Raw genomic sequence first — 22964 nt, 5'->3', positions numbered from 1 at the left:
ATAAACCTGAGAATGAGCATTATATGTCTTCTTAAAACAAACAAACACCTTCAACTCAGGAGACTGAAAATGCATAAATAAAAAAAACAAGGTTTCTGTGTGAAAGCAAAGCACCCAATGCAACACTGACAAATCCCACCCTGATCTCCTCCCCTTCAGGGTGATCCTGCGGCCTCGCAAAATGATTCGTTGTCCAGTGGATGATTCAGGAACTCTGAGGGACTTGTGCAGCGACGCCTGCCTCGCTTCTGTCAACTCCAAGCGGAAGTTGGCGGCCCCCAAACGTCCTCCTCTCTCAGAGTGCAAGATGTGCTTCCAAAAAGTCTATGTAAGAAAAAAATATACTTACTCTTTTGTTTGACTTTAAGTTGCATCAATGCCTTATGTTGTGATATGACATTTTAAGGACAAGATGGCTGTCTTTTTTTAAACAAACTTGACTGAAACTGCAGTAAATGGCTCATTTGTTGGGAACTATTTTCACCTTTTGAATAGTTTTCATACTAGTACAACAAGTATTTGCAACAGTAGAGTAAATGGAATTTACTGGAAAAAAGAAAAGAAAACATTGTTTCCATGATCATAATAAATAAATATGCCAGCAAGTTCAACCGTATGGATAATATAGAAATGACCATCCATGTAAGTAAGCACAGGGCTCCATAAGTTATAATGGATTACTAAATCATGTTTAATGTAAGTGAAAGGGATCATTGTGAACATATGTTGATGAAGTTGGTTCAATCGAGAGCTTGGTACACTCTCAGCCATTTGAGCCATGTTGATTTTTAAAAATGTTAAAATACATATTCATGCGAAAATGTCAGAAAGGCATTTTGCACTCCAAATCTGAGGCCATGGTTCTCAGCAGGAAACCGATGGACTGTCCACTCCAAGTAGGGAATGAGTCCTTACCGCAAGTGAAGGAGTTCAAGTATCTCGGGGTCTTGTTCTTGAGTGAGGGAACAATGGAGCGTGAGATGGGCCGGAGAATCGGAGCAGCGGGAGCGGTACTGCAGTCGCTTTCCCGCACCGTTGTGACGAAAAGAGAGCTGAGCCAGAAGGCAAAGCTCTCCGTCTACCGGGCCATTTTCGTTCCTACCCTCACCTATGGTCATGAAGGATGGGTCATGACCGAAAGAACGAGATCACGGATACAAGCGGCCGAGATGGGTTTTCTCCGCAGGGTGGCTGGCGTCTCCCTTAGGGATAAGGTGAGAAGTTCAGTCATCCGGGAGGGACTCGGAGTTGAACCGCTCCTCCTTCGCGTCGAAAGGAGCCAGTTGAGGTGGTTCGGGCACCTAGTAAGGATGCCACCTGGGCGCCTCCCTAGGGAGGTGTTCCAGGCACGTCCAGCTGGGAAGAGACCGAGGGGTAGACCTAGGACCAGGTGGAGGGATTATATCTCTTGGCTGGCCTGGGAGCGCCTTGGGATCCCCCAGTCAGAGCTGGTTGATGTGGCCAGGGAAAGGAACGTTTGGGGCTCTGCTGGAACTGCTACCTCCGCGACCCGACCACGGATAAGCGGGAGAAGATGGATAGATGGATGGATGGATAATATGGAGATTTCAAGAAACTTAAAAATATAACTTGGACTTAAAGAAACTCGGATGAATGTTTTTCACTTCTTTCTGGCATTTATAGCCTGCATGATAAGGGAAGAATCTGCAGATAAATACATAGTGAAAATAATCATTATTTGCAGCCATAAGGTCTGTTAAGCAGAGGAATAACACATTTTCATAGGATATTCAGAAAATATAGTAGTAGCTTTCTACTTTGAATAATCTGAATTTCAAAAATACTATCAATCAACATGCTCTTTTGTCATCCCTAGAGCAAATTCAAGCTGACGGTGGATGGCAAGATCGGCAGAATTTGCAGCGACGCCTGCCTCATCAACTACCAAAAAGTAAACAACCTGCAACTGTACACCTGTGGTGTCTGCAGCTCCATCAGCACCGACAAACAGTTCCTGCTGAAGGAGAAGGACGGCAGTAAGAGCATCTGCAGTGAGGAATGTCTGGTCGAGTTCAAACAGGTGAGGAATTCATGTCAAAATCACCATCAATTCATTTGACCAAGACACTGTAAATATTGAGGAACTAGTGTTGGAATATCTACAACTCCCTTTTGTGTACAAACAGCACGAGTCTGTAGGTCAATTATCAAACTTATTTACTTCATTTAGTTTGAATTATGTTGCATGAATTGGAAAATAATGAATGAATTAATGATTTAATGACTGAATAAATAAATGAATGAATAAATAAATAACCAACCAGATATTTAAAAAACAAGCCAGTGTAAGACAAAAATAAAGTTTTTAATTATTTAAACGGATTGGTGGTTCATCGAAAGATAAAAAGCTTCACTGAGCTGCATTTCATTTAAATTATTATTTAATTAGTTTTATTTGGACTACTATGATAATCTTTTTTAAACCTTTTTTTTTTGTTTTTTGGTTCTTGTTAGTGGAAGCCCACTTTAATTCACAGGAGTTTGTTTTTTAAACATCAGGTTAGCTTGTGATTAAAAGAAAAAGGCAATCCACAGTATTACAAATATGTTCTGCGTTTTAAATACAAATACACAGAGCATATACTGAGAAACTGCGTACTTTAAGGAGTAAAGAGGAATTTTAATATTTTCAAAACATTTTCAGCTTATATAATATAAAGGGTTCCCATCCAATCCTGCATGTTTGCTCACTTTGTTTCTCTGCTGTTACTCTTTCACATCTTTACAGAAAATTGAAACGCCTGAGCTTTGCCCCATGTGCCGGACGTCCCATCAGTTATCGGACATGGTGGATAATAAAAACGACGAGGGCTGGTTGGACTTCTTCTGTAGCAACAGATGTATGATGGTACACAGATCTCAGTCTTCAAATGGCTCAGGTACTGCACTCAGTTTATTTTTTGGCTTCACTATGGCTGTCATGATATCTGACTTTCACTTCACAATTATCAAGGAAATAATGCTGCCAGTCATATCTTTAGCTTTGTTTATGGTGCATTTTGACTCTTTTCTCCAAATGAATAACTATCATAGAACGAATATAAGGAATTTGGCAATGAAAGAAAACTGGAATATTTACACAATATTGTCATATTGAATTCTTTCCAATATCAAGGTTATCCTCTATCAGTATATTTTATCCCCCGTTTTAGCACTAAATTATAATGTATAGCTTTTTAACTGAATAATTGATGAGCTTTGACAACAGTTCACAAATTTAAGACAAGCAACGGGATGCATTTACCAGCCTACTGTTCTAAGAAATAATAAGCAGAAACCTTTTCCGATCGCTTTTTGAGTGAAAGCTCATTATTATTAACACTGCTTATCCCATCTAATGTTCTTTCAAGTGAATTCAGAAAGCAATCTCTGTAGACCATCATCTATGACCACTTAAAGGTAGGGTAGGTAAGAATAGAGAAACCAGCTCAAGTGCGCTAGAATTTGAAAGTACACAACCGAAAGAAATCTGCCCCTTCCTTCAGACTTCCTTACAGAGCCCCAACATACACGAATGCACACATGACCAATGAGGGCCGGCTAAAATAATTGGTCGTGCTTTTTACAGCACCACGGCTTCCACAGATGACATTTCTTTATGTATTTATTGACAAAGCATTTAATATATTCATTGCTATCGGGATGTTAAGAGCATTCCATGGAATATAACAAAAAGTGTTTCTGAAGTGAATTACCTACCCCACCTTTAACCCTCTTTTTAACATTTCTTTATAGGAAGGAACTGCCCATCTCCAGAAGATTATGACATCAAAGAAGTGAAGCCATCACTTGAAGATAAAGAAATGAAAGAAGTGAAGATTTTGCAAGAAGAGATAGAAATTACAGAAGTGAAGCCATCGCTACAAAATTTGGATTTTGTGAGTATTATGTTTGTAACCCACTTTCTCTGCAGTGGAAGCAGGGTTTGGGATAGTGGCTGAGAACGTCAGGCTTTATTACTTCCCACAAGGAAGCGTTTATATAGATATCATGAAGCGTTATAGCCTTCATAATATCTATTGAGTGCAACACATGTTTTTTATTTAAATAAACCCTGTATGCCAGATTTCAAAGGACCAGTGTTTATGGGGATCTATCTATCTATGCAAACACGGTATAACCACCGTTTTGCAATTGGCGGTTCCATGCTGCCAAATCAAACAAACTGTCCCTTTTTAAGATTTTGAAATCGATCTTTGTGAGCTTCAATTTTAATCACCGGAGAGCAGGGTTAGTGATTCTCCCACTATATATATGTTTTTGCCTAGAGAGACTCCACATTTGTTTGACACTTGAGTTTATATTTTGGGCTTTTAATGATGTATAATCTGCATAGACAGCTGCCTACATTTTACAAAATATCCCGATACACAAATAATACACATTCTCCCAGCTTGTCTGTTTCACTACAGGCAGAATCCCTTCACTCTACAGTGGGAAACGATATATATATATATATATATATATATATATATTATATATATATATTATATATATTATATATATATTATATATATATATATATATATATATATATATATCTATATATATATAATATATATATATATCTATATATCTATTATATACTATTATTATACTATATTATCTATATCATATATTATATAATATATATATATATATATATATATATAAAATCTATACATACAAACGATGTTGATTTTCTTCCAGAATAAATTCTTCTGTTATTATTGAAAGCCACAGATTCCTGATTCGAGGCAGTTGAATGAATATGATTTCTGCAATTTTTGTAGTAATGTGTTTGATGTACTGTATAGCAGTATAGCTTGTTTTGTGCTTGATAAGTAATATCACCGACAGTTGGACTTCAGTATTACGAGTACCACAATTATTTATTTTTGAGTGTATTGAGTGTATTGCAGTGCAAACAAAAGACAACAGCAGTTCTCCTCACAGACTGTTGTAAACGTTACAACTAATCCGTCTCTCTCTTCACTCCTCATCAAGATCAAAGAAGAGCCCAATGATGAACAAGAGTACAGCCAGAATCTCCCATCAGCCATTTCCACTCAAGGCATCAAGTATGAGCCTAAGGCCGGAGATGATGTTGCTATGGTAGGACACATGAAACGCTTTATATGAGAAGGAAACCTTTCTTTTTTTTATAAAAGATGTCAACAATAGTCATTAGGATAACAGTAAAAACAATATTAGCAGCTTATTGATCACTCTCTTTTTGTTTCTGACAGGAGGACTTGAAGATTGGATCAGTCTTCTCTTTAACAGAAGACTCTTCTACGTCTGCAGCGCCTACTCTAGCCCACATGAATCTGCCTGCGTCTTGCTTCAACTGCAAACAGCCCCTGATGGACGGAGAGACGGTTTTCCAGAGGCAAAGCCACGCTGAAATCTTCTGCTCCACTCCCTGCCTTTGGACATTTTACCAAGTTAAGAAGACCTGCCACTTCTGCCTCCAGTGAGTCATCTTAACATTTCCCCTGTCCCTCTGACAAGTTGAAAGAAATTGGTTTTAAATATTCTCCAGCTGAACTCATATAAGCTTCAAGATGAGTTTGAACTGATCTCAGCCTTCCTCGTACTCTCAGGGGGATTACACAGCCTCAGGACGTCCTCCAGGCTGCGGTGCATAACGAGGGGACGATTATGGATTTCTGCAGCAAGACCTGCCTGTCCTCCTTCAACTACAAGAGAATTGTGTCGACCAAAATTTCCCTCGAGCCGGTCCCATCTCAGTCACAATGCAGCGTGTGCACCAGATACTGCATTGTAAGAGAAAAGGGAAAATATTAATAGAAACAATTAGAGTTCATGTTTCTTTAATATTAAGCAACTTGATTCATTGACTTGAATCTCCAACAAAAACATTTCTTCATTACAAAAGTACGCTTTTCTTATCTCAGAGAATCTGAGTAAGTAAGTATCTGGTAAATTTACGACTTAAATCTTGATATTCTGATCTGAATATAACCCTCTTGCCGGGCTTCGTAATTATTAATTAATGATTTCTTTCCGTACAGTGGCTCTAATTCACTGTCCTACAATAATGGGAAAACAATGCCTGCTATAAGAATGATCTAATCAACTAACTACAAACTGTGTCCTTTTAAATAACTACATGTTTGTGTTATAGGCCACGTTCCGATAATAGAAAACACATTCTTTTCCAAATAGATTTGACTTATAAACTCTTTATAAATATTGCATGCAAAACTTATATCTTCATCTCACATATAAACATTTTAACTCTCCGTTCTTTGTTTACTAGCTTTATATGAAATGAGTTATGTTTGACATTCTGTTGTTTGTCTACGTCCTGCAGAGCAAACATGAGATCATAAAGCAGGACGTCGTCCACAAGATCTGCAGCGAGCCCTGCTTTCTCCGCTTCTGCAACATCAACAAATTGTCAATCTGTGAGAACTGTCACTCCCGCTGCGACAAATCAGTCATGCTCAAGACGGAGGGCGGCAGCATCAAACTCTGCAGTGCCGAGTGTCTGACCCAATTCAAGCAGGTAACACAATCTAAAAAACATTATTTTAAATGTACACTTTTATCCAAGTTTCAGAATTTACTTCACGGCTCTTAGCTGTATCAAGTTAAGTTATTTGTGAATTTTATGGTAATGGTACTGAATTATTTTAGGCTAAGGCAGTGATAAAATAACAAAAATGTGTGTATTCATTGCCATCTAGTGGTGAGGTTGCACATTGCCACCAAAATACCCCTTTATAGAGCAAGGGTATCATTTGTCCCTTTTGGGCTACTATAGAAACATGTTTGTGCAACATTAAAGGGGACCTATCGTGCAAAATGTACTTTTTGATGTCTTTTTTACATAAATATGTGTCCCCGGTGTGTCGGGGACCTCACGCAGCGTCAGAAAATAAAACCCTTTCTCTTTTCCTCCGTACCCAAAACGAGTGGATACAGATTTGCTGCCGATATGACGTCAAATTGGCGGCGAACCCACAGAAAGTTGCTATCAGAAACAATGCCTGACGTGTTTTGGACGTAATCTCGTCTTTGTTTACATTAGCAAGCCTCGCTAACACTCAGAGCTAACCTGTACTGTGTAGAGCACATGTGTTTAAAAAGCAGGAAATAAAAAAAGGAACTCACCTTGTGATAAACCCGCAAGAGAAAAAGCATTTGAGCTCCATACTGTTTCAGAAATAATCTTTGATGTGGTTTAGAACAGGATGGCGTTTTATCACAGCAGAATTTAACTTTATCTCCGGTAGAATTCTGATCAGGCATTAGCTCCGGTTTCTTCTTTTTCTTTTTTTTTTTTAAGCTAAGTACCCAAAATCCGCGTTTCTCTAACAGGGCTGCAAAAGAGGGGTATGAGCAGTATGAGGCATGGCAACAATGGGGTTTGGTATTTTAAGCAAAAAACTTCACAGACATGTTTTGTATAGATATGGCCCTACAATATGTTTTTCCAATATAGCATAATACAGTGGTTCTCAACTGGTGGGTCGCGACCCAAAAGTGGGTCGCGGACCCGTTTCGAGTGGGTCGCGGATGTGTGAGTGAAAAAAAGAAATTGAAATTTCTTTTTTTTTTTTTTTTTGGGGGAAAAAGTCAAACTTTTATTTTTAAGGCCCGATTTTCTAACGCTGTGCATGCAGTCGGCGTTGGACTGGAAGTACCGGAGACCATAAACGGTTTTGAAAACTTCTGTCACGATCGTCTTCTCAATAAAACATCTTTGCTGATGTTTTTTCGGGTCTTCTGACCAATCAGAATCAAGATTGTTGCCGGAAGTCCCCACGGAGAATAACTTTGCGGTAGAACTCTTCTTTATACATCCATGGGTACAACTTCAGATAAAAATGAACACATAATGAAATATGACCCCCGGTTTGATGACTGAGAGGTCACAGAACAATGGGAGCTATCTACCCTTACCCACAATTTAAAGTAAATCACACAGACTATCTCCTCTTTACTCTTCTCACAGCAAGATGTCAGAACAAAGTGAAAAACAAACAATAGCATAAAATATTATTAATATGTCGGGTAGTAATAGATTTATTTATTTTCTTCTCAGAGTGTACCAGAATGCGTAGTTTATGTTAGTATTTCTAAAAATCTCCTGGGGGAGAATCCCCCCAGACCCCCCTGCTGGGGTTGGGTTTTCAGCATGTGTGCCTTTTTATATAGTTCAGCTTTGATTCCATCATCTCATTAAACCTTTTTTAAAAGCATACTTTAGTTCTGTGAAGGGATATAAGGGATATATGCACTGTACTTCACTTTCATTAATATTGTATGCTCAAAAGCGTATATATTACAGCACGATTTTTTGTTGAATAGATTTGAGTGCTTCAAAATGTTGGGTCGCGATGTATTGACCAAGTAAAAAGTGGGTCCCGAGGCCTGACCAGTTGAGAACCACTGGCATAATAGGTAGTGATGGCGAGATGAAGCTTTATGAAGCTTTGAAGCTTTCCAGCCAATTGGTTCGCAAAAGGGTTCATCTCATGAGACTTCATCATGGGCTTCATCTGAACACAAGCCCCCCTGTTGGTCAAAGTGTGTAAAACAGGCAGATTTGACATCTCAACAGTGTGCTCTATCTCAGGGGTTCTCAAACGTTTTGTTTATGCAGACCACTATTTATTAGTGCGCGCGCAGTGCACTCACAAAACGGCCAGACAGGTCTACAAAAAACTACCGGTATGCTTAGTCCTACTTTAGTTACTGTACTGCAAAAAGCAGACGGCGCTGCGCTCCACACACAGACTCAAAACCATGGACACACAGGACATAAGTAACATAAACAATGTATAGGCCTAAGTTGCATAAAGGCTTGAGCTACAGTATTGCAACTAAGCAGACAGCGCTGCTTCTCTCTCTCTCTCTATCTCCACTTTCAAAATCTATTTAAAGGGGACCTATCATGCAAAATGCACTTTTGTTCGTCTTTTCTACATGAATATGTGTCCCCGGTGTTCCAGGGAACTCACCAAATGTCAGAAAACACAACCCTCTCTATTTTCCTCCATACCCAAATCTCTAAAAAAGGGGCTGCAACGGATCTGATAAAAACTGATCCAGATTTGAACACTGTCCTGAAGTCAGGACGGTGGCGCTACGGCTATTGGGCCAACTCCACCAATCAGGAGGAGACAGCCACGGCCATTGCCGTTCGAAAGCGCTGGAGACGCTGTAGTACATATGCCAGGCCTGTAGATGGTGCTGTTCTCACTGAATCTGCCCTTGCAGAAACAGGGATAAAAAATGTCAAATTGAGCAAAATGAGGCATGGCTAAAATGCATGATCTGTTGCAAAAAAAAAGTATAAATATGCCTTATATAGCTATGGTCCTACACTATATTATTCAAATATAGCATGATAGGTCCACTTTAAATCTCAAAACAAACAAACAAAATTCCCAAAGTTGTCCTGAAATTAACTTAACGAAAACGAAACGAAAGGGGTGGATCTAGAAAAATATTCATGGGGTGGCAAGAGGGTGGCAGGAGATTTTGAGGGGTGGCATCCCCTGGCAGAAGTATATGCTGATTTAATCGCAGTCATATCAATCAATGTTAACTTGGAAAGCCACAATATTGATATTTTAACTCAATAACATTAGGTGACATTATTGTGGCACATCAGTAAAGCCTTAAATAGAGATATATAAGATGGCAGACATAATTGAATGCATTTTAACTGAACAATAACTGAATTAGTTTGTTTCACTCTTAGACCAGGGGTACCAAATCTATGCAGACTGCTGCAATAAGTACATTAATTAACTGTCTCATCGATGTTTGTCTGAATTAATATGATAATATTAACAATCATTATTCCTATCAGCTGTCAATCACTGTTATGATGCGGCGATTACCATTCTGTTCAGCAAAACGCCTCACGGGTCAATGCGACTGATTTCGATAGAGCAAGTCACATATGAGGTGGTCCCCGAAAATCCTTGATAATAAAAAGTGGATTTTATTTAGCTTTTTTCCAAGGACCACCTGGACCACAGTTTGAGAACCGCTGCTCTATCTCATACCGAGTTCCCAATGAGTAAAGCCTTAGAATAACTCTAAACAACGAACATAAAATCATATGTTCATGTTAACAATATTGTTTTTATTCCAGTTTAATGATTGTGATTGAAAAGCCTAAGGAGGCTGGTAAACATTGCAAAGAGGGATGCTTAATAATATTCATAAACTTAACCATGTTGTAGCCTGAGAAAGGCTCAACCATATCAAAGAATACATTTATTAACTACATTATCTCATTTAGCTGTAGCTTTTATAGACAAAATAAATACGTATTGACCAGTCGTTGAACCAGGGACCCTGCGGGTTGTGAGTCAATTGCTTTCCAGCTGAGCCACAGCACACACACTGAATCTACCTGTAAAAACTGTATGCTATTTATTGCTGTATTTATTTATTCATTTATTTATTCATGTTTTTATTCCTACATTTAGTTATGCTGTTATTTATTTATACTTATGACATGTTCCGACCTCTATATAAGTGAGGGTCTGAGCTCTCTTAATTCCATTGTGTCACCGGGCCCGGGTACAGGAAGGGTAATATCGTTCTTATTATACATCCATGGGTATTATGAGCGTTGTGGTTCAACCGATCTGAATCGCTTCCTGAAGCAGTCACGTGGTATCGACAGGCAGCGAGGCTTCGTTTGTCATCGGTGACGTCACTGGCCCAAAACGATACAAGCCTCGATACAAGCTTCACAAAAAGCTTCGGGGATTACTCGACACACGCTCCGAAGCCTCGGCGCAATACGTAACATCACTAATAATAGGTCCACTTTAAGGAAGAAAGAGGAACTGCTTGCTATGTAGATACTAATTTGAAGGTTTACATTACATTTCTGTTAAAACATTCCTCTACACACTGGTCTCAATTTTGAAAATTACAATGCTGTAAGGATATTATAAAATAAAAAACAAAACAAGCTAAATCATTGCTTCCAAAAAATTACTTACTAAATTGTAATGCTCTTAGTTATACTCAGTCAGTGAATTGACTTTATTACCTGTGCTATTTTCTTATTTCTTTGCAGAAAAATAAGACTATGCAGCCGTGTGCCATGTGCCGCTCCTCCCATTTAATGTCCGAAATGCTGGAAAACCAATTCAGCGAGGACCTGGTGGAGCTCTTCTGTAACTACAGTTGTGTGATGGCAGCCAAGATCCAGGCAGTGAACGCAGGAGGTACTGCACTTAAACTTTGACAACACAGCTGCTCTTTATCTTTGTACTTCTCTTTCTCTACCTGTCTTTTAATTATAGCTCTCAATGAAATAGGTATGTCAATGAAGATAAAATGTAATGCAGTCGATTGGTCTAAATCCTCAAAATGTAAATAGAGAGGATTTAAGTATTTTCAGTCCAAACTAAATCATTTCTGCGAATAAATTGCACGTCAATTATTTCTAAGGATTTTGGATGCCGATAATAACAATAACCAACCAATAAAATAATGACTGACGTTTGAGGAAAATGTGTTGATCGTGTTATCATAACTATCTTCATACTGTCACATTGGAGCTCACAGTCAACCCTTAACGAAACCACGATGTCTAAAAGGTATTATCCCTTGTCCTCCAAGTCTTGTTTTAAAAGCCATGTATCAAATATATTAACAACATACAGACTGTAGGATAAATATATTTGGACTCCAGTCACAAATGATAGAAACCCAGTGCAATGAAGCTCAGCAATATACAATAACATGCTTATTTAGTGCCATCTATGGAATATATGACCACATTTGAACTTTTCTACACAGAATTGCACACTTGGAAGAAATAGTCGGTCTCCAGTGTGTAGAGTTGAGTGAAGGTTTATTACAGTAAAACAACAATAAATCTATGATTTTGTGAGGGAACAAAACTTTATTTTCTTAATTATTGCAAAAAATGTGTGAAGGTATCTGTGAGAAATGTGCATATTCCATTCTCTTGTCTTGTCCCTGGCGTGTAAACCGATGAAATCTCAGTCTTACTGAAGTGTTACTAATACTTGCAAAATTGCAATTTTTGTATCATCAAAACCTTTTCTCCCTCCCAGGTAATCCACAGAATTGTGACCTGTGTGGTAAGAAGACATTACCAGCCTGCCACCTCGCCATGTCAGATGCCTCCATCAGGAACTTCTGCTCTCTCACCTGTGCCATGACTTTTAAGGTAATACCTACAGCTTTTCACTAGCCAGTGTTTTAGTTTCAAAGCCCATACTTTTCTTCCTAAATGACAACTAGTATACAGTATCTACGTTACGTGAAGGCCGCCATATTCCTCCAACATTCTTGGAAAAGAAGGGATGAGTGGAGGGGTATTCTGTTGGCAACCTCACTGCTAGATGTCACTCAATCCTACACATTGGATCTCTAAAACCTCTGTACGTTTCTTTGCCACAGGAGTCCCATAAAGACACGACTGCCCCTACCTCAACAACAGGAGCCGCAGATCAAACCCAAGGCGACTTCCTCAAAGCACCAGAGACACTGCCCTGTGCCCAGTGTCGTCGCAAGATTAAAAGTGCACCCACTGTCATCGAGAAAAAGGTGTGTGGGGTTTCATTTTCAAAGATGGAATAGGCAGCTCGAACAGAAAGCTAGTTAAACCAGAGGATGTGATTAAAAGTCCTGTTATGTCCATTGATTCACAAAGTTCTGCTTTGACAATGTTGCCCTACTGTTCAGAACAGCTTCAATCCTCTAACCGTGATATCTCAGAAACAGTAATGCAGCTTTGATGTTTTTATTTTTTCCTTAAAATACACTGTGTGTTTCCGCACAGGGGAAAATATGTTTTTTGTGTAGCCTGACGTGCTCTCAAGAGTTTAAGAGCATCAACAACATCACGGGAAAGTGTGAATATTGTAAGAACGAAAGCATCATCGACGACGTCAAGAAGGTCAACGGCAAAGACTGCTACTTCTGCAGCGATGGTGAGAAGCACGTTCAAATACTCTATCCTTTTTTAGTTTTGCACTTATATGATTAAAATCAAGAACAGCAACACAAATAAATGAAATTCAGGATTATGAAGCTGTGAATCTCTGAGCCTCCCTTCTCTCCTCCCAGGCTGCAGGGTGTTCTTTGGACAGGAGCTGGGAAAGAAGTGGGGCAAACACTGTGGCTCGTGTGCGCACTGCTCCTCCATCTCTAAGGCGGTGGTGACGGCAACGTTTGAAGGAACTGACAAAGAGTTCTGCTCTGAAAACTGCAGCTCACAGTACAATTTGCTCTGCTGCCATGTACGTAGAGTTACAAGTTGACTTATTGCACAAACAACCTTTGTAGACACTTTAGTTTGCAATGCCCTTTTTTGTATCTTTTTTATGTTTTTATTTGCTAAGTAATGTTAAGTTCAAATTATATCATGTATCATTTATTTAAAACTATAAGAGAACATATTTGTATGTTCTCTTATAGGAGAACATACAAATATTGTGCACACAGTCACACAATCATGTTTAACTTACTGAAGTCTTTTTTCTTTTGTTCGTCTTATAATCTTGTAATTAGAATGTATCGAATAGTTAATTGCGGCCGACTTGCATATAAGCTAGCCTAAAAGCTGAAGCTGTTATTTGAAAATAGTGATGAGGTGCTGCGTATTGACTAAACAATAACTGTCTGATTCTCTCAGGTCGCCAAATGTGACACCTGCGGTCGTGACGGTGAACTGAGGCAGAGTCTCCCCCTGCTGGGAGAGATCAAACACTTCTGTGACCTGAGATGTCTCCTACATTTCTGCAATAAAAAGGTCCAGATGGGCAGCACAGGTATGTATTGGTTTGATCTTTGTTTGTCGTCAGTATACAATGCTGTAAGATCAATCCCAACAGTCCCTGCTTTGTTTCCTGGCTGCAGTCTCTTCGCCTCCTCGATCTTCAGGCACAGTGGAATCCTCCCCCGTCATCGCTAACGTTGTGTCGCTCGCTAGTGCTTTGGCTAACCATCTCCGTGCCTCTAAAAGCTCTGCACAGCAAGGTACACTCACACTCTCACTCTCACTCTCACTCACTCTCTATGATCACATGTATAGAAGCACAACAACAAAGGCATTAATTGTATATTTCATCAATTACGTAAGTTGTTTAAAAAAGACCCTATTATGTAGCTGCATTTACTTGGAGCTCACACACTGTCAAGACATCTGTAGATTCAGTTTATTTGTAAAAAAATTGAATTTATGGATTAGATCAAAAATGTTATGGTTAGGGTAATGACATCATAAAATACAACATACATTCAAAAATAAACTTTGAATGTAAAAAAAAAAGACGACGTGGTACAGCCTTTGTTATAAACGCTACAAATACTTTCTTCAGTTGCTGTGAACATCTTTGTTTTTCTGACTAAAGCTGTCATTTCTCTTCAGTGCCGGTCTCTGACATTCAGACAAAGGTGGTTGGTCATGTAAGTTTATTCCAAAAACTCCTACCCATATTAGATTAAAAACGTTTTTCCAAGCACACATTTGAATTAGCTAATATCTAACCTTTTTGATGTTTTGTTATTGTTGTTGTGTCCTTCAGGCCAGTGTTCAAACCTCCCCCAAGCAGCTGAAGAATAAGTCCATGCTCTGCACACCGCTGGTCCACAACAAAGGAGTCTCCTGCACGACGCAGACTGTCAACACAGAGACACAGACAGGTAAACATCATTTCAGGATTTCTAAAATGCTAGTCTGGTTCTTGTGAATCCATTCTTTGATCCTTACCAAATCAAAGATGTTAGCCAGTTTTATTGAATCAGCGAGTTCGTGACCAACACACATATTTTCTTATGACAAATATACTAGTGCAAAGATGTACTGTACACCAGGGCTATTCAATTAGTTTGGAATGGGGGCCGGTTGATGAAAATGATCCAAAGCAAGGGGCTGGGAAAAAGATGGCTTGAAATATGAGCAATCATATTGAAGAGCTTCAGATACAGTAAATACTACAACAGCATAGTGGAGTGCATATATTGTGTTTAATTCAATCAAACAACATAGCCCCAAGGCCTTTATAGATCTAAATGGCAAGTTCAGAACTCAGTAGGCCTACATGTTTCATTTGATTTCATTTAGGTGAAATGATCTAATCATTCACGCAGAGATGCAATCAATGACAGGAGTTGTCACTACAGTATAGTAGGTGGGTTCGAAACCCAAGCCGGTCGAAGTTTTCAGGCATTGTCTACCCCTCTATCTCTCAATGTAACACCCTCTCTGGAATAAAGGCACTATGGCACAAAAAAAAAAAATTGATTACTTTTTAACATTATACTCAAAGGGCCAGTAAATATCACCCCGGGGCCGGATTTGGCCCGCGGGCCGCCAATTGAATAGCCCTGCTGTACACGTTTACCCTCTATCCTGAAAAAAGAGATGTGATTCTGTTTTTTTTCCCCTTTTTTTGTGTGTGAAGACAAGTCTTTCCCCAAAGTCATAGTCCTGCCTGTCCCAGTGCCAGTGTACGTTCCTCTGCCAATGAGCATGTACAGCCAGTACACACCGAGGCCGGTGGGCCTGCCCATACTGGTATGTAAAACTCCTCCTGCTAACCTTGATCACATTTAGACATCAGAGTGTTTCCCTTCTTCCTTACATGATGCACTGCTAAGCCCTAGGGATGGGAACGATTAATCGAATATTCGAAATTATTCAGGTATTTGAATATGAGTTATGAATATTTTTTTTCAGTAAAGACATTTAAAAGAGTGTGTGGAAAAGTGTTGAATGTCTGTTTTCAGGCATCTTTCTGACACATCCATTCAAGACACATCCAGCCTCCCCACTCTATCCCTCCTCCCATTGGTTCCCCTGGTTAGGCAACAAAACCTCCAGGTGCTACCTTCAAATGTACCACCCTGTCTTTGTCATACTGTCCTGCTGCAGCTGCCTGTGCCCGTGTTTCTACCAAATCCAACCGGGAAATCCATGAAGGACCTGCAGAGAGAGCTCAGCTTCACGTCTGATCTGAAGAAAGCACAGGATGAGAGGAAGGAGAGAGAAGACACACTGGTAACAAAAGAGGGACAAAGACGAGAAAATCGTGCTCCAAAGGGTAAGACATTGGTCCTCCTTTGATCTGATTCTGATCTACTTATGTTTGTCATTCAGGAGTTAAGGCAGACTCTGATGTAAGGCTCAGCATGTTGCACAAACTCCTTTTGGTGCTCACAGGATCAAAAAACTCTAGAGATGAATTCTCTTTTTAGATTAACAATTGCAACACAGTTATAGTCAAGGCACGGAGCTAAACAGCTAAAACAGCTCTGTGTAAGATGACAGAGGGAGGTTGTTATCCCACAGGAGAAACGGATTAGAGCTTCCACTCGTGTCCTTGAGTTGGACACTTTTTTTGACTCATTTGTAGAGGAAGTGGAGGTTGTAATTTACATTAGACTCCCCCTACATTTGTCAATCTATTCAAGCATCCCTTTAATTTAGTCATTCTGTTTTCTCGTCTTTGTTTTTCTTTCTTTTTTATTTAGCGCTGTTTATGCTTCCTTTCAACTTTCTTCTCTCAGTGAATATTTACTCTAGGGATGAGTATCGTTAGGATTTGAAGAATACTACTGCGCTTATTGATAATTCTTAGTATAGGTAATAATTTAACGTAGATAAAAAATCTCTGGAAGGAGCTTTAGAAAAACCAAAAACATTCAAACTATCTGGATTCACAATAGTTTATACTTGAATCTAATTTATTTTCTATCAATCTCTTTCTAGACCACAGCAGTAAGTGTAGCGATGACTTGGACTCAGATCATCAGGCCACTTTTACCAACGAGGAAGACTCCTCCTCTGGCAGCAGCTCTGGATCGCTCTGTCGACCAAACAACAGCGAAAAACCTTCTCCGGTTTTAGAGCTGTGCCAGGCCAATGAGCCCCCCCCTCCTCCTCTGGAGCTGAGAGGGGATTCCCAGAGCTCACTGAGTCCTGCACCAGTCTCTCTGCTATCACAACAGACTGTGGGGACAGTCCACAACAAGGACAAGGTAACAAACCACCTGGGAGTTCAGATGCGTTGGTCTCATCTTTCTGTGGCTTGATCTTGTCTAAATTCTCTTTTAAAGGGTCATAAACCGCAACAGCCTTCCAACGTGGCTGAAGCGGAGAGTTCCCAAAGAGAGGAGGTCAGTACGAGGAAGCGCCACAAACTGAACAGTCAACGTGGGATCGACGCCTGGAAGAGATGGATACAGTGGAGGGAATCTCAAACTGACCTGGACCTGGTTTCCTGTATGTCTTTCTGTCTTTCTTCCTTCTCTACTTCAACTCGTCAACTTTCTTTAGCTAAACTAAAAGTTTCGTTTTTTGAGTTAGAACAAATCTTGATGCCAGATGTCTGCAATTGTTTGTGCAAAGGTATTTGAAACTAACACTTCTATCATTATTGTGATATTATTTTTTTGGCACGCATGGTAGTATTTCAGCTTGAGCCCAAACAATCTAGATTAGAATTCACTTCAAGAATAATCTTTTTTTAATTTAGATAACTCAACAGATAGGTCAGTGGAACCTGAACTCAATAAACAACGTATAAAGTATATGATAACCCAATACAACATTGTTGACACGTCCTCCTGCCTCTTCTCCTGTCAGCCTGTGCCGTGACGTTTAACAAAGATATTCTCCGCTGCTCCGCGGCAGAGCTGAACGACAGCCTGTGTCGTTTCATCACTGAGGTGAAACGTCCTGACGGAGAGCCGTACCCCCCCGACGGCCTCTTCTACCTCTGCCTCAGCATCCAACAGGCAAGATGAGCAACATTACACACACATTTTATTATGCACTCTCATAGTAGTTTCTACCACTTCCTCGTACATGAATACATAAATAAATCAACCACAGTTATTGATATGAAAAAACTGTGAAGAATCTACATTACCATATCTTTTTTTGCTAAATATATTTACGTACATTATGCAGGATAGTCAGTCAAAATAAGACACCACATAATCACCATGTGCCATCATTCATAATGCATAATAGAAATGTGAAAACATTCCTCATATAAGCTTGTTTCTCCGTTAGTAACTGTTTCATACAGATATAGGGTCATATGTTTTTTGCTTTATTCCATATGACATTTAACGTTTGTGTACACTGCATGGTGTATATATATTGGATATCATGTGATTATGATGCTAATTCTATTAATAATGGGACCCTTTATAATAGTTTCACATTCACTGTGTTGTCGATTGTTATTGAAGGGTCTGATGTAAGTGCCTTCACACAGTTTTGTTTCTTTATCTGACTTAAATGTTGTCTTTTCTCTTCAGTACCTGTTTGAGAACGCCCGTATGGAGAACATATTCAGTGATCTGACCTACAGCAAGTTCTCCACCATGTTCACCCAGATCCTGAAGAGTTTCAGACCCTCAGTCTCAGCCAGCGGTGAGTCGTAGTGTCTTTTCTCCGCCTATGACCCGCTCAGAGTGATCAGACTTCTGACAGCCCTCCTCCCTCTCTACAGGTTATATCCATTCCCGTGTGGAGGAGGAGTTTCTCTGGGAATGTAAACAGCTGGGGACGTACTCCCCCATCGTCCTCCTCAACACTCTGCTCTTCTTCTGCTGCAAGTACTTTGGCTTCACTACGGTGGAGCAGCACCGCCAGCTGTCCTTCGCCCACGTCATGCGCTGCACCAAAACCAACCATGACAACAGCAAGAACACCTTCCTGCGCTTCTACCCCCCAAACGAGGCAGAGTCAGGTACCAGTAGGATTGTCAAAGTCAACTTTATTATCAATATATTTGAGAGTGTGGAGAGGTGGGAGGGAGGGGAGAGAGTTCAGCATCCTGACAGCCTGGTGGAAAAAGCTGTTTTTGAGTCTGGTGGAGCTGGACCGGAGGCTGCAGAACCTCCTCCTTGAAGGCAGGAGGGTGAAGAGGTAGTATGGGGGATGGGAGGGGTCCCCCACAATGCTGAGTGCTTCAAGGTGTTGTGGAGGACCAGGAGTGTTGGGAGTGAGGCACCAATAATCCTCTCAGCAGAGCTCACTATGGGCTGCAGGGCGGTTGGAGGGGGTGCAGCTTCACACCGTGATGCAGCTGCTGAGGATGCTCTCGATGGCGCCTCGGTAGAAGGTGTACATGATGGGGGGGGGGGGGGGGGGGGGGGAGGCGCTGCTGGGCTTTCATATTCATTTTTATATTTGTGGAGAGCACAAAACTGTGGATTCATGATGGCTAAAATGTCCTCAGTAAAGAAAAGGAAAACAAGAGAAGGACAAAGGTTAAACAGAGCACTGGACGTCAGAAGAAGACAGACAGGAAGTACAAACTAACGGGAACACTGCATGGTCCTTTAGGGTGTCCTTTTTTAATCAATGACCGCCTGCACATCATCTCTTACTTTAACATGGGGATTATTTTATGAACGTTTTTTTTCCCGATATTGCAGTTAAAATCACCTAAATAATTGTTAACATCTATTTTATTATTAATTGACCGAAAGGCCTCCTGCATTAACATTGTGTGGATTAAGATGGCGATGTCAACAACACTCAGCGTATCGTAGAGCAGGTGACTGTGTACTAGCTTGCCTCGACATAGGGAAGTGCAAATTCAATGAAAATGGGCTTTTCAACCAAGAAAGGCATGGCTAAGACCAGTGAGCCAATGGGACTGCTGTATGAGCCTTACAGAACTTGTGGATGTGGTTATGTGTGTTCCTCAGATTCATACGGCGTCCCAGCTAAGAAGCGCAAGAGAACTGAGAGTAAAGAGGACATCGTGGAGATGATGGAGAACACGGAGAACCCTCTCCGCTGTCCAGTCAGACTCTACCAGTTCTACCTCTCCAAGTGGTGCGTCATTTTATTTTGAGTTTAGTCATGTTTTTGACTCTTTATCTGTCGTTTTTTCTCCTCTTTCCCCCTTTCACTTATTGACAATCTTCATTTTCTGCGTCTTCTCGTCCTCCAGCTCAGAGTCGGTGAGGCAGCGCAGCGACTTGTTCTACCTCCACCCGGATCAGTGTTGTGTTCCCAACAGCCCCCTGTGGTTCTCCTCCGCGCCTCTGGACGACAGCACCATGGAGGCCATGCTCGCACGAATCCTCGCCGTCAGAGAGCTGCAGAGGGACGACAGACGAGGTACGGAGCAGCAGGCGTCAGATTACACCATGTTTGAGTCTGACGAGGAGGATTCACGCTGATGGACACAATGTAAAGTGATTATTTCAAACTCTCTGCATCACGAATTCAGATGAATCAAACATTACAAGCCTTTTTTTTCAAATCATTTAAAAGTTTGGATTGTTGCTAACAGGGTGATTAAATAAAGACTTGGACCGTGGCTTAGTTTAAACTAATAGTCACTGGTGCAGTTATGAGTCCTAAAACCCTGAAAGCATTTCACCACTCCGGCTCTCTCGTATTGAAGACAGCGGTTTCCTGAACATGTTTGTGGCAGAAATATGTCAGGCCTACAATAATACGTCTTCTTCTTGGCTGACTGGGAAACAAAATCCAATCTCCCTTCTCTTCAGCAGCATTCTGGGAAAATGTAACAGTTCTGTAAGGAGTTTGTTTTCTAAAAACTTTGAGTGGCATAAAATCTCAGCGCCTTGCAGAGCGGAGCTGCTGTGGGTTCAGATCTTCTGCGAACGCTCCTCTTGTCATTACTCGCTCCACACCATCGCCATCGCCTACCACCCTCTGAACCATGTTCACATGTTTTTGATATCTTTAAGAGAAAAGAAAAGTCTACGTTACCTGCTGATTTATGCTGTTTGTTAAGTCTTTGCTTTTTAAATCTTCCTTGAGTCATTTGAATGTTGATGCCATTAAGCTGTGACTCAAGATTTTATTTTTTGGTATCAATAAATAAAAGTTGAAAGTAATCTTTGTAGTACCTTGTTATGTAAATCTCCAATCACTTTAATAAATGCTTGAACATACAAATGAAAAGACAAAAAACAGACAATTTATAGATGAAGTTTGTTTAATGCATTTTTACAGATGACCCAGCAGTTGTAGCACAAATTAAAGTTCTGTCAAAAAAGCTGCTCATACTTTACTTAGGTACGAATTGAAAGTCCTTGTACTGTACTTAACTTAAAGGTGGGGTAGGTAATTTTGGAGAAACCAGCTCGAGTGCGCTAGAATTTGAAAATACACAACCGGAAAAAATCTGCCCCTTCCTTACAGAGCCCCTCCTCCAACACACACGAACGCGCACATGACCAATGAGGGCACGAGATAAGTTTTGTGCACAGATGGAAGGCTGACAGGCAGGTCGGCCATCCAGTTATTTTAGCCGGGCCGGCTAAAATGATTGGTCGTGCTTTTTACAGTACTACGGCTTCCACAGATGAAAAATGTTTATGGATTTTTTGTCAAAGCATTTAATATATTCATTGCTATCGGGATGTTAAGAGCATTCCATGGAATATAACAAAAAGTGTTTCTGAAATAAATTACATACCCCACCTTTAAGTATATTCTTCTCACGCCACCTTCTACTCCACGACATCATAAAGGTAAATATTGTGCTTTTTACTTCATTACTTCTATCTGACAGCTTTAGTACTAGCTACCTTATAAATTAAGATTTTTGCATAAAAAAGTGAAGAGAATATAAATTATGTTTTGTTAGATTTTAAACTAACACTACAGTTTACATAAGTAAAGCTGAAGCAATTTTTATATTAACAGATAGTAAACTGATACGTACCAAAGTAATAATACCACAAAAATACACTATCACCAGTAAAAGTGCTGCAAAATGATTGAAAAGTAAAATGACTCAAAGCTGCGACTGTGTAGCTATTATACATCATATCATTAGATTCATGTTACCAATGCATTAATGTCATTTACTGTTGGAGTTGGTTGAGGTTGAACTCCCTTTTAAATATTTTTCTATTGAACTGCATTAATGAATATTTGCTAACACTTTATATTAAGGTGCACAAATTCACCATCAACTAGTTGTTCATTAGCATGCATATTAGCAGTATATTGGCTCTTTATTAGTCATTATAAAACACTTATTAATGCCTTATTCTACATGACCATATTCTACAAGTAATAAGCCATTAGTTGAGAGTTTTTCCTCAATAACCCTCTAATTAGTGCTTATTTATTGCAAGTAAGGAAGTTGTTGTACATGAGTGATGGTCTTAATATGCTCTGCTCAATATGGGCCTAATAAGGCAGTAGATGCAAGAAAAGTAATTCTCCCATAATAACACTTAACAAATATGATCTATTCTTAGGTAACAAGACATGAAACTATAAGTGTTAATTGTGTCTAAATAACTCAAAATGAGGTATTTCTATCTAATAATATGTTCCCTATTTTAAAGTGAAGTCTTGTTCATAACCAATAAGCTAGTAGTTTGACTCTAATTGACCTGAACAGGTTCCCTATTCTAAAGTTGCCTCCTCTTCACACTTTGTAAATACATTATAGCACACAACTACTGAAATTAACCTCAACAGCACATGAACAAAGTAGGCCCACGTTGAAATATCTGTTTTATTAATGAACCACTAAAGAGAGGTTCAGACACATCCCAAAACATGTCATGTTTCTCAAAAGCTGAGAACACATATGCAGCCTGTACTTTTTAATAAAAACTGATTTTTAACAGAGTTTATGTATTTGTGATCATACTGTGTGACTTGCTTGTATGTACTTACACAATAGGTGAGAGGTGGTTATTGTGTTTTGACAAGACTAACAGTGTGTGTAATCATGCCATACATTTGAAAAGTGTCAATAGTTCAGTACAAATTTCACAAAAATATAAATGTGCAAATAGCTCAACTGTCAAGGCTCAGAACAAATGGCAACAAATGGCAACAAATCGTTCTCTATCAGTCTTTCTAGCAGACAGAGCTGTCTACTACAGGGTCACAAAGATAAATAATAGTGTCAAAGCTTTTGACTGACAGTGTAAATATCAACTTGCTATCT

The 22964-nt window shown here is 39.8% G+C and overlaps 1 protein-coding gene across 1 annotated transcript in view; it reads left to right on the top strand.

Annotated features, from left to right (window-relative positions):
• The window catches only part of LOC117477635, a 44550-nt gene extending 23668 nt beyond the window's left edge, over nucleotides 1-20882 (top strand). Inside the window, exons 23-48 of the mRNA XM_034124350.1 lie at nucleotides 160-328; nucleotides 1838-2041; nucleotides 2750-2900; nucleotides 3757-3899; nucleotides 5008-5115; nucleotides 5250-5476; nucleotides 5607-5787; nucleotides 6341-6535; nucleotides 11084-11234; nucleotides 12093-12208; nucleotides 12442-12588; nucleotides 12824-12974; nucleotides 13111-13283; nucleotides 13679-13814; nucleotides 13903-14022; nucleotides 14414-14451; nucleotides 14571-14688; nucleotides 15450-15562; nucleotides 15920-16088; nucleotides 16757-17025; nucleotides 17104-17269; nucleotides 17633-17784; nucleotides 18316-18430; nucleotides 18510-18749; nucleotides 19717-19846; nucleotides 19965-20882. Coding sequence (XP_033980241.1) covers nucleotides 160-328; nucleotides 1838-2041; nucleotides 2750-2900; nucleotides 3757-3899; nucleotides 5008-5115; nucleotides 5250-5476; nucleotides 5607-5787; nucleotides 6341-6535; nucleotides 11084-11234; nucleotides 12093-12208; nucleotides 12442-12588; nucleotides 12824-12974; nucleotides 13111-13283; nucleotides 13679-13814; nucleotides 13903-14022; nucleotides 14414-14451; nucleotides 14571-14688; nucleotides 15450-15562; nucleotides 15920-16088; nucleotides 16757-17025; nucleotides 17104-17269; nucleotides 17633-17784; nucleotides 18316-18430; nucleotides 18510-18749; nucleotides 19717-19846; nucleotides 19965-20196 — 4114 coding nt within the window. The 3' untranslated portion in view covers nucleotides 20197-20882. The remainder of the gene's footprint in view (nucleotides 1-159; nucleotides 329-1837; nucleotides 2042-2749; nucleotides 2901-3756; nucleotides 3900-5007; nucleotides 5116-5249; nucleotides 5477-5606; nucleotides 5788-6340; nucleotides 6536-11083; nucleotides 11235-12092; nucleotides 12209-12441; nucleotides 12589-12823; nucleotides 12975-13110; nucleotides 13284-13678; nucleotides 13815-13902; nucleotides 14023-14413; nucleotides 14452-14570; nucleotides 14689-15449; nucleotides 15563-15919; nucleotides 16089-16756; nucleotides 17026-17103; nucleotides 17270-17632; nucleotides 17785-18315; nucleotides 18431-18509; nucleotides 18750-19716; nucleotides 19847-19964) is intronic.
• Nucleotides 20883-22964: the final 2082 nt, after the last annotated feature.

The sequence above is a fragment of the Trematomus bernacchii genome, unplaced genomic scaffold, assembly GCF_902827165.1.
Source record: "Trematomus bernacchii unplaced genomic scaffold, fTreBer1.1, whole genome shotgun sequence".
Classification (NCBI taxonomy): domain Eukaryota; kingdom Metazoa; phylum Chordata; class Actinopteri; order Perciformes; family Nototheniidae; genus Trematomus; species Trematomus bernacchii.
Note: the sequence above shows the minus strand (reverse complement) of the source record. Positions and strands in the feature narration are given on the sequence as shown.